The sequence below is a fragment of the Neltuma alba genome, unplaced genomic scaffold (assembly GCF_004799145.2).
Source record: "Neltuma alba isolate B1F8T4 unplaced genomic scaffold, ASM479914v2 tig00008230_pilon, whole genome shotgun sequence".
Classification (NCBI taxonomy): Eukaryota; Viridiplantae; Streptophyta; class Magnoliopsida; order Fabales; family Fabaceae; genus Neltuma; species Neltuma alba.
In genome coordinates this window covers 35,645-51,382 of record NW_021634974.1, presented here as the reverse complement: position 1 = coordinate 51,382, position 15,738 = coordinate 35,645, and the positions used below count along the sequence as shown (strand labels likewise).

Here is a 15,738-nt window from a genome sequence, read left to right as displayed (position 1 = left end):
TGAGAGATAAAGTGGATTAAAATCTTATATTTAGGACTAAAATAAAAATCAAATAGAGTTTTATATTAAGGATTGTAGGTAGTATTACTGTTTGTGCTGATTGTTATTGCGGACTGTGGAGGCCCAAATCTTTCTCTTTTTGGGTGCAAGAAGGCCCAAATTATTCCGTTTTAGCTTGGGGCGGTCCAGCCCATATTAGGGTCCGATGACACGCAAAGCGGAACTTTAAAGGCATACATGTTAAAACCCTAGGTTTTAATTCTCGCAGCTCAGGCGCGCGTTCGAAGTAGTCGACACTCTTACAGCGACTTTGTTGCGGCTGGAGCAAGGGGAGCAACATGAAGGTTCACATTCATCCCAAACCTTTATCTTCAGCGATTTGATCTCCTGGTTTGTTTGTACTTTTATATTCTGTTTGTGTTTGTATCTGAATCTCCTGCGATTCTGCAGTTCAACATTGCAAATCCCACCACTGGATGCCAGAAGAAGCTGGAGATTGATGACGATCAGAAGCTGTAAGATTTTTGCTTCTCTAATATATATGTTTCGATTTTCATCTAAGTTTTCATTGCGCGTGTACAGGAATAGTTGGTTCGTTAGTTGAACAGTCCAACATTTCCTTGACAATTCATATTTAGGAGAAGTAATCTAAGTCTGGTTCTTTATATATTATTCCAACGATTCATCATTGGCCATACCGTTTGGTCTTCCTTAGTGGCCTTTAGGTTCCTCAAAAAACATGAATATCATCGAGAACTCTAATTACGTGTCCTGTGATTTGCGTGACAAGTGTCATGATAGTTCTCGTTAAGGATTTTGTTTTGGTCCAATGTTTAATTCACTTTAGTTGTTGTGAATCATATATATATTTTTTGGTGTTGATATGTGATTGAGCTGTTTGACAAATCATTTTATGCAGACGAGCTTTTTGGGACAAGCGCATCTCACAGGAGGTTAGCGGTGATGCTCTGGGTGAGGTATGCTTGTGGCCATCCCTTTTTTTTTTCCCCCCCCAATTTCAAATTCGAATTTGCGGGAAAGTAAAAACTTGTGTGTGTGTGTATATATCCATTTGATTATTTATACCTCTCGGTCTACAGGAATTCAAAGGCTATGTCTTCAAGATCACTGGTGGTTGTGACAAACAAGGGTTTCCAATGAAGCAAGGAGTGCTGACCCCTGGTCGTGTTCGTCTCTTGCTCCACAGAGGTTAGATTTGTTTCAGTGCTAGATTCCTATTAATGTGCGGTAGATTTAGGTATTGGCTGTCATTAGTATACATTTTATTTAATTGGCCTGAAAGTTTTCTGAGTGTTTTCATTTATTTTCCTGCCATTGCCGTCAGAATTAAAATGAAATTTTTAGTGCCATACTGTATTATCTTTTCATTACATTTTGGCTTTGCTTTACTTTCTTTTTTGTTTTGGGACCCATTGTTCCCAGTGGAGCTGGTTTCCTCATTCAGAGCTTTTGTTCATTTTACTATTGTTGTGCTAATTTTTTTTTTTGGGGATTGGGATCTGAGCAGGAACTCCTTGCTTCAGAGGATATGGAAGGCGCAATGGAGAACGCAGGAGAAAATCTGTGCGGGGGTGCATTGTGAGCCCAGATCTCTCTGTTCTGAACTTGGTAATTGTGAAGAAGGGTGAAAATGATTTGCCTGGACTCACTGATATTGAGAAGCCAAGGATGAGAGGTCCCAAGAGAGCTTCCAAAATCCGCAAGCTGTTTAACCTCTCCAAGGAGGATGATGTGAGGAAGTATGTCAACACCTATCGTCGTACCTTTACAACAAAATCTGGTAAAGTCTTGGATGCCTCCTACTTCTTTGTTTACTTTTGTCAATGTCAATAAAATAAAAGGAGGATAGGTGGTCAAATGTATTTGAGGATGGTATCTCACATTGCTTTCAATATCATAGCTAGTTCTAATTCTGGTATTTTCTATAGAGATTAGTTAACTTCCATCTTTATAGATGGAGACAATTTAAGAGGTGGTGAAGTCAAACTCACGGTGAATAATATTCTGAGCATTGGACTCTTGCTCTCGAATTTTCAATTCAAATTTTTGACGGTGACTCTGCTTCCAGATCTTGTCGCAAATTTATAGTTGCAGCCTTGCAGGTTGCATTGACTGTTGATAATCATGCTGGGTTTGCGAAATTTTATTGTTTTGGATATTTTAATGGATAAACAGAGTATTCATTGTCTGACTTGCTCAAAAAAAAAAAAAAAAAGAGTATTCATTGTCTGACGTTGCTCCTTGATAGAACATGAGCTTCTGCTGTTAAGAAACACTCCTAGCGACTGAAATTTGATCACATGGCTTTTGTGGTGCAACGTTAAGTCAAACAATTACGTTACGGATCAGAAGATTCCATTTAGTTAAGACGACTGGGGGATGAGAGTAGTCTCTGGAAATAGATAACTGTTTTAGATCATTCAGATTCAGAATTGATCGTAATGGTGATGAATATGGTTTTGCTGATCAACATGTTTGATTGCAGGCAAAAAGGTGAGCAAGGCTCCTAAGATACAAAGACTAGTCACACCTTTGACCCTCCAAAGGAAGCGTGCAAGAATTGCGCAGAAGAAGAAGAGAATTGCCAAGGCCAAATCTGAAGCAGCTGAGTACCAGAAACTTCTTGCCTCGAGGTTGAAGGAGCAGAGGGAGCGCAGAAGTGAGAGTCTGGCTAAGAGGAGGTCCAAGCTTTCTAGTGCCAAGCAATCCGTCGCAGCATAGGCCTCTTTCTGAGAGAATGTGTTTGTTGAACGCTTAAAAGTGTTTTTTGATCTTATGTTTGAGGTTTTACTTTCAAATGAATTTTGTGACCATATGGCGTGGTAACATTAGTTTTATTTATTGAAATGCCACTAGTTAAGTGGAATATTGATGCCAAGGCCTGCAGGGACTTGCCAAGACTAAGAAGATAGTATCTCCGTTTGATGAATTGGCTTTCGTTCTATTTAGTAATGCTTGTTGTCCACGTTGTTGAGTCTTGCGCACGCTAGGATGCATGCACACTCCATGCAGTGTGTAATGTGGATGGTAATAGCAATACAAATATGCACTAAAATTGTATTTTTCCAGCAATAATTAAGATAAATTATAATATTGATAACTTGTTAATTCAGGATAGATTTTAATCAAACAAGTATGTGTTTGAAACAAAGGTCTACAACTTGTTACTGATTCAGAATAGGTTTTAATCAAATAAGCATGTGTTTGAAACAGGTCTCCAACTTGAGCTTGAAATAAGCAAGGCTGGTGTATGCATTTTTAATCATAAAGTTGTGAATTGTATGATCGGTCGAAACGCTTGCAGACTTTTATGAACATCTATCCCACTCGATCGAAATCAGTACTGTTGCATTAGAATGTGCCTGTGGACTTTTCCCGGAAATGCAGAAACATTGAACCGGTTTGTATCTTTCGATATCTTTGGCAAGTGAATTGATGCAGAGGAATGACTGAGGAAGTCACGCCCTAGATTTAACGCTTGGCTGCCTTTTCAATGCGCTCAATTATTTCATCTGTATCGATTTGATTTTTTTTTTTTACCAGCATCTGTATCGATTTGATGCAGATGAAGAATAAGAGCCGTTTGATCTTATTCCGAGATTTTGTAATAGGAGATGTAAAATTCACATTACATGAGATTATAGGCTCTGTTAGGCATCTCATTGGCAGTCATGTTGAGAAGCATGAACAGAGACGTATATTGCCACAATTTGGAGTTCACTTAAAACTAGCTGGGCTATCCTATCAAAAATGACAACTAATGCTACTACCTCTCGTGGTTAATATAAAATATTATTGATTAATTTGAGAAAATTAAAAAATTTAAATCAAGTACTTAATTATAGCATATGTTACATGATATTTCTAAAATATTTATATATATATTATTAGATTATATATTAGTGTATAAGTCGGTCAAATTAGTTTAGAAAAAATAAATAAATATACATATTTTATAGTAAGTTATTTTGTTTAATCTTTCCAAATTAGTTAGCTAAACTTTACACTAAGCACCAGATGTAGTATTTTGTTTATAGACTCTCAGATTTTAGGTGGAATGATCTAGTGAATGGTTCGACATGAGAGTCAATTCTTACAGGGAACTGGGGGATACGTCATCGCCTTCTTAAATAATTAGAGTAGGCCCTCCCACTGGGTTGAATGAACCCAACAAATCTGCCAAGTTAGTGATAATTAAGTCCTAGACACCTTCTATAATCCTAGTCAGTGTTCAAAGCCTCCAACCACCACCTAAGGTTACCTAATGTGCGACTTAATCCCGCTTGCAAACTTAGCTTACGCTTTAGGACACAAACTGATCAATACAAGCCTTATCACATGCTTGCTTAATCAAGGAACAAATTATGCATAATCATGACATCAGTCTATTCCAAGCTTCATTAAGGAGAGAGTAAAACTCAAACATCATGGAATTCCAGAATTATGCTCACAAACAGAATCAAATCAACAAGTTATTTGAAACTACTAATGTATTAAATCAAATACAACTTCCCTCAATCCACAAGATGCGGGTCTTGTTAATCCAGAAACAGCAAATGTAAATATAAAGAAAAGAATAGAAGACTGAAAGACTAGCTATTTCCTTGAAGAGCCAGAAGGTCAGGTACATCGATGTCCCATCCAAGAGTCGGAGACACTATAGCCGCTCATCGCAATTGGTACAGTTCCATCAGATGCTATTATGCCTTCGGATGCATGTTTTTTTTTGCTAAGCATTGGTATCTTGTTAATAGAGACAGTGCTGTTCAAGATACTATTAGGCGTTAAATATGAATACTCTCCGGTAGGGATTCGAACTTTAATTCGTCGCATTACAAAAAACTGGCCTAAACCCAATACCATTGATGCTTTCGAATATATGTTGAACACGAGCTTGGGAGAATGAGTGAAGAGAATCAGGTGGGCGGAGATTGAGATGGATTTGGGCGGGAGAGTGAAGGCAAATATAGGATGAAGTCGAATATGGGAAAAATGAGAAGTGAATGTAGCAGGTTGCGATTAGAAAAGATGAGGCGAATGCGAGAGTGAATGGTAATGGAGAGGAAATGATGGTGAATGGAAGAAATGTAGCTAATTGATTCAATCATAAATTTATAACTCATACTGAAATTAGATGTTTGAAACATTTGAAATCCTCCTCCAGACAAGCAAGAAGGATAAAAGAACTTGCAATTGGCAAAAGTGCAAACACCTTTACTTTAGTTTTATCTTTTAATTTTATAAAGTATTATTTTCATCATCTAGTCTAATATTATTAGTCGCAAATAATAATTTTTTTGGTTCCAATCACTATTATTTTTTATAATTATCATCAATCAACAATAATCACCATTTTTTCCTCTTTCATTCTATTCTAAGTAGGGCAAAACCCTCAAAAGACTTCAAAATTGACGATGGAATTAACAACAATCGTAAATAAATCACCTAATCCATAAAACTCACAAATTGCCTCAAAGCGACGTTAATATAGTAAGCTTTAATAATCACGCTGGAGCTTACAAAAATATAAAGTGCCACAAATTACAAGTTAAATTCCTCTCTGATCCCTTGCTTTGAAAAAAAAAAAAAAAAGACTGATCCCTTCCCTCAAAAAAAAAAAAGAAAAAGAACACTCTCCAGGCCTAAATTTTAATATTGAAGTAATCTGGGTCAAAGTGATGCAACCTTACATAACCATCTTCACCTCCACTTGAGAAGCTGCAATGAGAGAATGATCTTGAACTCAGCACACATTAAAAGATACAGTTCAACAGTAACTCAAAAATATTCTAAAACTCGAGTAATTATATACTCTAACACAGGGTAAGAAAGGAAAGGAGACTAGTAAACCAATAAATTAAATGGAGAGCAAATAGTATCCTATTTTCTCCACTGAAATCATGCAGCAAAAGGTTAGTAATCTCAGCCATTGAAAACCCACTTAATAGAGAGACTTCACAACAAAAATGATTATGATGAAACCAAAGGGTTGAGAAAGCAAGGGGCGTACCTCTTGCCATCAGGATTAAAGGCAAGTGCATTAATTGGTCCAAAATGTCCCTTCACACCCCCAATTTCTTCTTGGAGAATCTAAATTGACGACAAGAAATATGAGATACAAAAGCAGAACAGTCTGTCCATGGTACACCATAGAGAGAAATCTAAGCAGGACAAAAGGGACAGATAAATCAACCTTATCAAAAAACTTGGCTTCAAATTTTCCAGCACGATGATCAGTAGTAGTAACAGCTGATGCATCTTGACCACCTCCAAGCACCACCTAGAAAAAACAATGCATGAGCTTAAGAAAACCATAGACAAACTGAACAAATGCATCATTCATATAAAAACATTGAATAGGGAAAGTAAAGTAGCTGGATCATTTTCACCTAAGATTGTCAGGTCATTTAGAAGTCCATATACTTTTTTAGTGGGCGAAAAACAGCAATATAATACAAGAAAATGGAAATCTCCGGAGTATAAGCTTGTGCCATAGAAATTAAAAAAAAAAAAAAATTATATCCATCACCATCTCAACGCCATAGTATTGAAACCAAACTTTACTCCTTCAGTGAGAGATACCAGAAACAAAATTACACAAAACATGAAAGTATCATAAAAAGTATTCCTCCTGTTCTTAATATAAAACCCACTTTATAGTGCAAATTGCATTACAAAATAGGTCTTTTATTAAGGACCAGAAGAGTACAAAATTTAAAATAACAAACATGCATACCTGGTCAAGAAGAGGCGACATGGCCACCGCATTGACTGGGCGTTCTGTTACATATGTCTTGATAAGAGACAGCGATCTGGCATCCCAAAGCTATGACATTGCCAACAGAGGATAAAAGAACAATTAATTTAACAGATATTATCCCAAGTTCTTCATAAAAATCAATTAAAAAATTACCACTAACAGAAGCACATAAGGAATGGATATTTTAATACCTTAGCCGATTTATCAAGGGAGCCAGTCAGGAAATGTGAGCCATCTGCGGATTTTGCAAGAGATGTTATTGTCTTTTTGTGGCCAGATTCCTTGTCTGCCTCCTTAAGTAGCTTTCCTGTCTGCCAAATCATGAAAGAATCAGAGTGGATGAACGGAAACACTGCAAGAACTTTGTGGGCAGGTATTCTCATAGAACAAAGAAGGAAAATAACATCAAACTACAAGCTTCTACAGTATTCAATCTGGTGTTGACAATACTATCTCTGATTTCAAGATAGCAATATCACCATATGACCATATAAATATCAAGGTCACTAACCTCAGAATCCCATATGCGGATCACTGCATCTTCTCCAGCACTAATAATGGTTTTGTTTAGTGGCCCCCAAATGGCTCTATTTATTCTTCCCTGAGGGCCTTTAATGATCAGTATAGACTCGCCAGTCTCTGGAAAGTAGGGCATGAATTATTTTTAGCGGTACTGTGATATTTAGCTGTAATACAAAGTTCACAATACATTGAATGTGCATAATGGAAGCACCAGACTAAGAAGAGCATATTTTCAAATGTTTGCCAGATGCAACAGAAGAGCAGGGCAAGAAGCACAATAAAATCGACCTCCCAATACTTAAAATAGCCACGAATAGTCTTCAGGCAATTGCTCTGGATAGGCTGCCATGTGAAGAATTCATTTACCTATAATAATAGCCTAATAAGGAAACATCATGACTGCATTAAAAAATACCGATACTAAAACATCATGCTCAAACAGGGACGGAATCTTCCACACAAATATCAACCATACGTGTCCAGCAACCTGAATAAAATCATTTGCTTCTTTACATATAATTGAAAGAACCATACTGGGAGATTTGGCCCCTGATAGGTAAACCCTCAAAAGTAAGGCTTTTGTCACACAATAAATACACCCCTAAACTATAGATACGTGGAAACAACAATGAAAAGAAGTCAAACCACAAAACCAAGGAACATAAAGATTGAGCTTACGGTCACTGGCGTCTCTAGCGATGCGTTTGACATGAATTGCAGAAGACAATTCCATGAAGGGATCAGTTGTAATAACAGCAAGTTTGTCGCCCACAGCAAAATCCACAGACCTAGCAGGAGAATCAAAATTGAATGTGAACAACTGCTGTCCAGTTTGAACACTCCATAGCTTTGCTGTCTGATCCGCACTTCCAGTTATAAGACGCATTGAATCTCCTGCATAGTGACAGATATTGTTAATAAAATCCACTATTAACTATAAAAAGATTTTGTCAATAGCAACCTAAAAATATCAGAGAAAAAGCGGTAAATAAAGGAACTTACTTGAGACATCACAGCACCAAACAGCGCCATTGTGTCCACGATAAGTGCCCAAGCGTTCACCATTGTCAGCAAACCAGACGGTGGGATTGTGATCCTTAGCACAAGAGAAAAGAAGATCTCCATCTCTGTTGTACTTGAGAAACGTCAGCGGCCTCTCGTGGCCTTTCATCAAAATCGGCCTCATGGTTCTGCAAGTTTAGATTTAAGCTCAAACAAGCTAAAGCAACATATGTGCAAAGACATTAATATGGAGATGCAATTGGAACTCGCGTATTCATGGGAATAGGGCTTTTGTGAATAAAGAAAAGAGACCAGTGCCATTTTTATTAGAACTTATCTGAAAAAAAGTAGAAGAGTGAAAGAGCAAGCAAACCCAAAAGCTAAAACTCAGTCATTGTATCAATTTCAACTTTGTTACACCAATCTAAAACTATTTACCCCAAAATCCGAACATAATAACGAAAGCCTATGAAACAGTTGCCACTACAACAATAAAGAACTGAAAATCCTTGAAAACCAGGAGAAAAACAAAAGAAAAGAAACGCAAGTTCCAAAGCCAATGACCCCACTGATTACCCTGTTCCTGATTCATCAAGGAAGCACTCAGAAATCGGTTCTGGCATTACCACACCAATAATCATGAAGGAAACAAGACACTTGAGAGAAGATAATTTTATCTTTTTGCGCGAACTAAAAAGATGGAGTTTTTAATCTGAAAGAGAGAGAGAAGAGATACAAACATAAAAGAAACACAGAAAACTGAAAAAATATGTGAACAATTATAGAAAACTCCAATCAAGACACAAAGATGTCAAGATATAAGTTCTTCATTTTAGCCACCAAGCGGAATATATAATAGCTTGCAGATCACAACACCCATTCCAGAAAAGAGGGAGTTGCCAAATGGGGCTGTGTGCTAAAAGAGAAGGAATACATGTTGACTCCAGTTGTAAAACCAAAAGGTCGTAGAAATAAATGAAAATTATTAATCTCCTAATAACTCAATTACAAAAGCTCCAAGTTCAAATAAAGCAAACACGCAGGACGACACAAACAAGCAAGAGCGTATTGAGAAATTTTAGATTGCAGCAACAACAAACAAAAGCACAGTAATTCTCCATGGGTACTGAAAGTGATAGCGGAACAATTTGGTGAACAACAGAGAGCATGAAAATGAAAACGAAATCTTTCTGAAACCTGGATTTGGGAGTGAATTAAAAAGAAGGAGGATGGGATCGATATTACCTGGAGAAATATTTCTATTGAACACACCGAGAGAAACTTCAGTGGAGACTGGAGAGGAAGAGACCAAAAGGCTGACGGAGAGTGGAGGCTACGTGAAGAGGTGCAGCGGCCGTATTGAAGGAAGAGGAGTAGACAAAGGAGTAGGGCACAAACGCAAGTGTCGACGGTGAAACTTTGCCTGTTTGGATTAGGATTGACTCGTGCCAAATAACTCCGTCCGAACTCACTTTTCCTGTTTTCCAACTTCTGTCAAATTACCAAAAAAAATCACTTTCCCAGCTCACTTTTGTAAAGTAAGGGGCAGTTTGGGAATCTCACAAGCACTTAAAATAATATATTTTCATGTAAGTTGACAAGAAAATTTCTCTCATCCGGGAACTCTATAAAATCACTTTCAAAATTCAAACACCTCCTAAAACTAGTCCAATATACATGTGTAATAAATGTGAGCATATTTCTTAACAGGAATTTAAACTTGATTCATCTTTTGATCATCCACAAATAAGATCTTCATATTAGAAGTAGGATTTGAACTCATGACCTTGTAGATTATTAACTGACTTATTGCCAACTTAATCAACTCTTATTAGCAATCACCTTCATAGTTTTATTTTTGATATAGCAAAATTTAGGTGAGTTGAGTCTCGGGAACTTACTAGAGCCAAGGCAAGTTTCCAGGCTTAGAAAGTGCTTATAGTAGTACTCATAGATCACCCACCAATAAGCTCTTCATATTGATAGCAGAATTCAATCTTATGACCTCAATAAGTTATGAGCTGACTCTTTATCAATTGCATTAATTCTTGTTGGTAATCACTTTCATAGTTTTTTTTGCCTCCTTGAGATTAAAAGGCAAGCCGGAGCTTGAGGGTTACAAAAGGTAGTTACCTAACTCAGCACAAAAACGTCACAGTTTACTGGGTTACTTGACCCTGCCCCGAATCAAAATACCTCACACAACAATTTGGGATATCCTGTAGGAATCACTGTCATAGTTAACAGGTCAAATGTAAAACTGAGCTGTAAGCGGCCCATCAACACATACATGGGAGGGAAAATGGGCCAGCACTGTAGAAAACTTATTTTGTAATTTTTTTTTTGATATAAAAAAGTTTAGGTGAGTTGGGTCTGGAGGCTTACCAGGGCCAGGACATGCCTCTAGGCTCAGAAAGCTCTTACAAAGGTACTTACAATTACAGATTATCCACCAACAAGTTCTTCACATCAGTAGAAGGATTTGAATTCACGACTTCGTAGGTTATGAATCGACTCCTTACTAATTAAACCAATTCTTGTTGGTAACTTATTTTGTAATTGCCTAAAGGATGGCTAACGACCGGAATGGCATCAGAAAGAGCCCACCAATGCAATAGAGTAAAATAAGAAGCCCACAACCAAAAAAAAAAAAACCCACACAGCTCGTACATTTACGTCCAGAAAACCAATAACACTGGGCACTATTTAAGAAATCCTATGGACCAGCCCAATCAATTGCAACTTGTATAAAAGCATGCCCAGGCTTGATGTAAAGGGGTTGAATTTCTAAATATAAAAAACGAGATAATGAATTAAATTTTATTTTAGATATAGGATTTAAATTTATTTTGTCTCATAAATTTATAATTTTTTTTCAAAGTGTTCATATTAATTGAACAGAATAAGAAAGTTTTCCATTAATGGCAATTTCAATGCACATGCATATTTATCATAAACAAATAATTTCATTAATATCTGCAAATTAATTATCTAATTTTTATATTGAAGTTCACTAAAAAAGAATGACAATGAAATAAATAAAACAAGGTTGACATGCAATTTCATCCTCCACCACAAACTTGAGCTTCTTCTTGTGGAACTAATTTTGCCACCATTGTTTTTCAACTCCATAGATTCAAGGAGCTATCTAAGGTCTAAACATAGTAGATAGCGTTTGAAAAACATCACCAATAATTTTTTAAAAAAAATATTGGGTTTTTTTTTGTCCTAAAAACAATGTTATAAAATTTTTTTTAAAATGAGTCTTGAGAATGGAAAATGAAAAAATATGTTTAGATAATTATTTTAGGAATAATTAATCCACAGCTCCTTGTAGTTTCAACTAATTTTGAATCAGGTCCTTATAGTTTTTTTTCTTTTTATCAGGTCCTTATACTTTTACCTGTTTTTAATTAGGTCCTTATATTTATTTTTCTTTTTATCAAGTCCTTATAAGTTCACCTTATTTTTAATTAAGTCCCTGAATTTTTTTATTCTTTATTTTATAAATTCTAATAGTACTATTATATAAACATAAAATAGTATATATTATTTAATATTAGTTTATAAAAAATAATATTTTAAAGATATTGAATTATTATAATGATTTTAATTTTTTCAGCAAAAAAATTAATTGTTCTAAAAAATTTTCCTGAATTAATTAATTCTATTACTTTTTTATTACATAATTATTAATTTAATTTAATTATTAATATTTTATATTTCAGTATTAATCTATTTAATTAAGATTATATTTAATTAATAAATAAAAATTAAAACTACATGGACCTGATTAAAAATTTAGTGAAATTATAAGAACTTAATTAAAAGAAAAATAAATACAAGGACCTAATTAAAAAAAGGTAAAAGTATAAGGACCTAATAAAAAAAAACTATATAGACCTAATTCAAAATTCGTTGAAACTATAAAGACTTGCGGATTAATTAACCCATTATTTTAAAAAAAAATTGCAGTGGCTGTCACCAACAATAATACGTGAGGGGCAATGGGTAAGAAGAAAGAAGGTTTTTTCAATTTTTAAAAACAATATTTATATCAAGTTTCTTATATCTATCATGTCAAGTTTTCTAATTACGAGTGACTATGTGTTGCATTTTTAAAATATTAGTATTTAATTATAAATTTAGATGAAATAAAAAAGGACGTATGCCTGTATATGATTGAAGAATTTGATATAACACATATGAGAAAAACTTAACCTAATTTTTTTCTTTTTAAAAACATTTTTTTTTTGTTTTTTAAACAACCAATTGAAAATAAATTGCGAAACAAGGGTTCGTTTTTCTTTTTTTTTGTTTTTAAGAGCAAAATTGTCTTTAAAACAAGAATCCAAACAAGGCCATAAGCACTACCACTCCAATTTTTCCTAGTAGTGTCGTCATTCTTCTGTTTTTTTTTTTTTGTGGTTTTATCAAAGTGTTACTGTATTATTACTTCTGAAATAAAACAGACACGGAAGCTGAAAGGACGAGTTCGAAAACCACAAAAACGACGCTGGAGCAGGTAGATTAATCACTATCCTCTTGCTTTCTTCTGTTGAAACCCAAAAAATAAGAACAAAACAAAGTTAGTACTCTACCGATTCTAAATGTAAGACCCTTATACAAGTGTGTGTGTATATAGAAGTCTTACATTTAGGATGGGAGGAGTATTTTGTTCTTCATATGTGACGGCCAATTCCAATTTCGGAAAAATGGATTTCTAGTACGTTCTTCACCTCCCAAGTTATATGAAAGTGATTCTACTCGAAGGCCTTGGGGAAAAAAACAGTTATAGTTATTAATCAATCCAAAGTGAGAAGCAATGACCGTGGTGGCTCCACTTTTTGGGAAACAAAACCTGTAGGAGATTTAAATCATACTCTTATATATTTATTTATATGATAGAGAGAAAATAAATTTTTTTAGTCTTATTTATAAGGGAGAAAAAGAAAATTTCATATAAATTTATAATTTTATCCTTCATTTATTATTGTGTTAATATTGTGTTAATTTTATTTTTATTAATATAATGTATATTATCTAGAAATAAAGTCAGAAAATTATTGAATTTTAATGCAGAATTAATATAGCTTTAAGATTGTTCTTGATCTGTGTAAAACATATTGAAAATAAACTTTAATGTTGTATATATCTTCAAATTGAAAAATTTATATGAGAACATTAAGTTGCCAGAGTGCATTTGGATTATATTTCAGAATTATTTTCAGTAAAAACTATCAAAAACTACCAATTCCTCTTTCTCACAAAAAATTGTCGCGATTTTTGTGCTAAATGCGGAAAGTTATTTAATCATTTCATACTTTTCTGAAAACGATTTGCAATTAATTGATTCAATCAGAAATTTATAGTAATTCATGCAGGAAAAAGTAGATATAACAACCCTTTAGTTGGAAGCTTATAATTTATTGGCTCCATTGAATTTTGGGACCTCCGATGTCCAAATGTCGTACACAATAAATAAGAACTGTACGTGCCGGGTCAAATCTGGGGATGAAATTGTGGTTATAATCTTAGTATCACTTTTCATCGTCCTAGTACAATGAATATGATACTAGGATGCAATGACATTGGGCAAATGCCCGAAAAATCTCCTATTATAAAATTTATTACACGAGTATATCTAAAATTTGTCGAATTATTCAGGTATCACTTAGCTTTTGACGGGCATGTAACACGTTTTTCAAATTATTTGTAACGTACTCCTTTAGTCTTATTTATAGAGTAAAAAAATAAGATTTTTATTTTACTTATATTTCTATTTATAGGGCACGGAAAATTTTTTTTTCCGTATAGATATACAATTTTATCTTTTATTTATTATTGTGTTGATTTTATTTACATTAGGTATAATGTATATTAAACAGGGATAAAGTTAAAAAATTGTTGAATTTTAAGTGAGAGTTAATGAAGTTTAAGATTTTTCCTAATCTGTATAAAACTTATTAGAAATGATTTAAAAATGAGACTAGAGGAGTATATCTTCATCTTCAGTCTTCCATAAACAGAAGACATTCACTTATAATTAAAGGCAAGATGTACATAATAAAAGAATAATCACACCCGCTCAGTGATCTAGGTCTTTGAATATTGTTGGATAACAAAATTTGCGATGAGGATTTTTTTCCCCCAACAATTATATTCTCCCAGAAATATGTGGTTCTTTTGTTTATTTGCCACAAAATTATGTGGTTCTGAAAGTTCAGAACTTTTTTTTTTGGTTACAAAGAACGTTTTATTTTGTTGGGCGGCATGATTTTAGGATGATGTTGATATGACTGAATTCAGTTGGATTGGCTGACGTTTGGAATGAGTAAAACGAGTTTCCCCTTGGCCCAAAAAAAAGAAAAGGAATAAAAAGAGTTTCAAGAATAAGACTTGCTAATTTTGCCCAAGATTATAAAATATTTTATGACTATTTAAGTGTAATTTTTATTTAAAATATATATCAGCCCTATATATATTTCTATTGAAATAATATTTATAATTTTGAAAACTCAAGTTTAGTGTTCTGATGATGACTATATATTTAATTATTTATGACATTTAGGCATTTTGACTTATTTCTTTAATGTTTCATACTAAACTTTCAATGTTAAAAATATTGTTTTTATATCTCTAGTTAACAAAAACATGCCAATTTGTTTTTAAATTTGTAGTAACTGTAAACTCAATTAAAATTGCGATTGACTCTCTGAGTTTTTTTGTTTTTATGAGTTAGGTGATTCAAACATACACTTGTTAGTGGAATTTAAAAGGAAAAATAAAAACCACTGATATGATAGTTTCTCGTGATATTTTTTTAAAAAATTTTTAAGGAGTTTTCTTTGTAAGACTGAAGTTGTATTATGCACATTTTATCTTTCACTGTATAATATAGGTACTTTTTATTTTAAACAATTGATAATTTGAATTTAAAATATATTTAAATTAATTTTTTTTATTTCAATCATTTAATTATGTGTTTTTATGACTAGTTATTCATCAAAGTAAATTGATAAATTCTTACGAGTTTACAACTCTATTTCATAGTTCAAATTTACATCCTTATCATAAGTTCTGTTTAAATTCATGAGTTTACCATGGACATAAAGCTTATTGTAAGTCACGTGCTCGTATTATTTTTCTCCCCCTTCCTTTTTTTTTTTTTAATCTCCATCATGCATGTTAGAATTAAACCCTTGATTTTGATCCACTATTATTAAATGGTTTTGATGATTAACTAATTTTTAACTTATGTCATTCAGATTTATTAACTGAAAAGGAAAAAGGAGACATTGTAAATAATTAAAAGAGATCAAGCTTCAACGGTGAGATCAAAAGAATATAGTAAGAAGCATGAACATGAAGAAAAATGAATAATTATAAAAGTTGCTATTTTTTTCCTTATCTGTTTGAATTGTGTACTGTAT

The 15,738-nt window shown here is 33.7% G+C and overlaps 2 protein-coding genes across 2 annotated transcripts; one reads left to right on the top strand and one right to left on the bottom strand.

Moving 5' to 3' along the window:
- Positions 1 to 259: 259 nt before the first annotated feature.
- Positions 260 to 2,969, top strand: LOC114753874 (40S ribosomal protein S6). Its single transcript, XM_028942580.1, has 6 exons — positions 260 to 344; positions 451 to 515; positions 920 to 977; positions 1,101 to 1,209; positions 1,529 to 1,801; positions 2,507 to 2,969. Exons 1-6 carry the CDS (start codon positions 339 to 341, stop codon positions 2,740 to 2,742), a joined length of 747 nt encoding a protein of 248 aa, XP_028798413.1. The 5' UTR covers positions 260 to 338; the 3' UTR covers positions 2,743 to 2,969.
- Positions 2,970 to 5,631: 2,662 nt separating this feature from the next.
- On the bottom strand, positions 5,632 to 9,633 carry LOC114753872 (eukaryotic translation initiation factor 3 subunit I-like). The gene is made up of 9 exons (XM_028942579.1): positions 9,551 to 9,633; positions 8,306 to 8,493; positions 7,982 to 8,197; positions 7,293 to 7,420; positions 6,973 to 7,092; positions 6,758 to 6,847; positions 6,215 to 6,301; positions 6,032 to 6,111; positions 5,632 to 5,739 (listed from the first exon to the last, which is right to left on the bottom strand). The coding sequence occupies exons 2-9, from the start codon at positions 8,487 to 8,489 to the stop codon at positions 5,664 to 5,666; spliced, it is 981 nt and encodes a 326-aa protein (XP_028798412.1). The 5' UTR covers positions 8,490 to 8,493; positions 9,551 to 9,633; the 3' UTR covers positions 5,632 to 5,663.
- Positions 9,634 to 15,738: the final 6,105 nt, after the last annotated feature.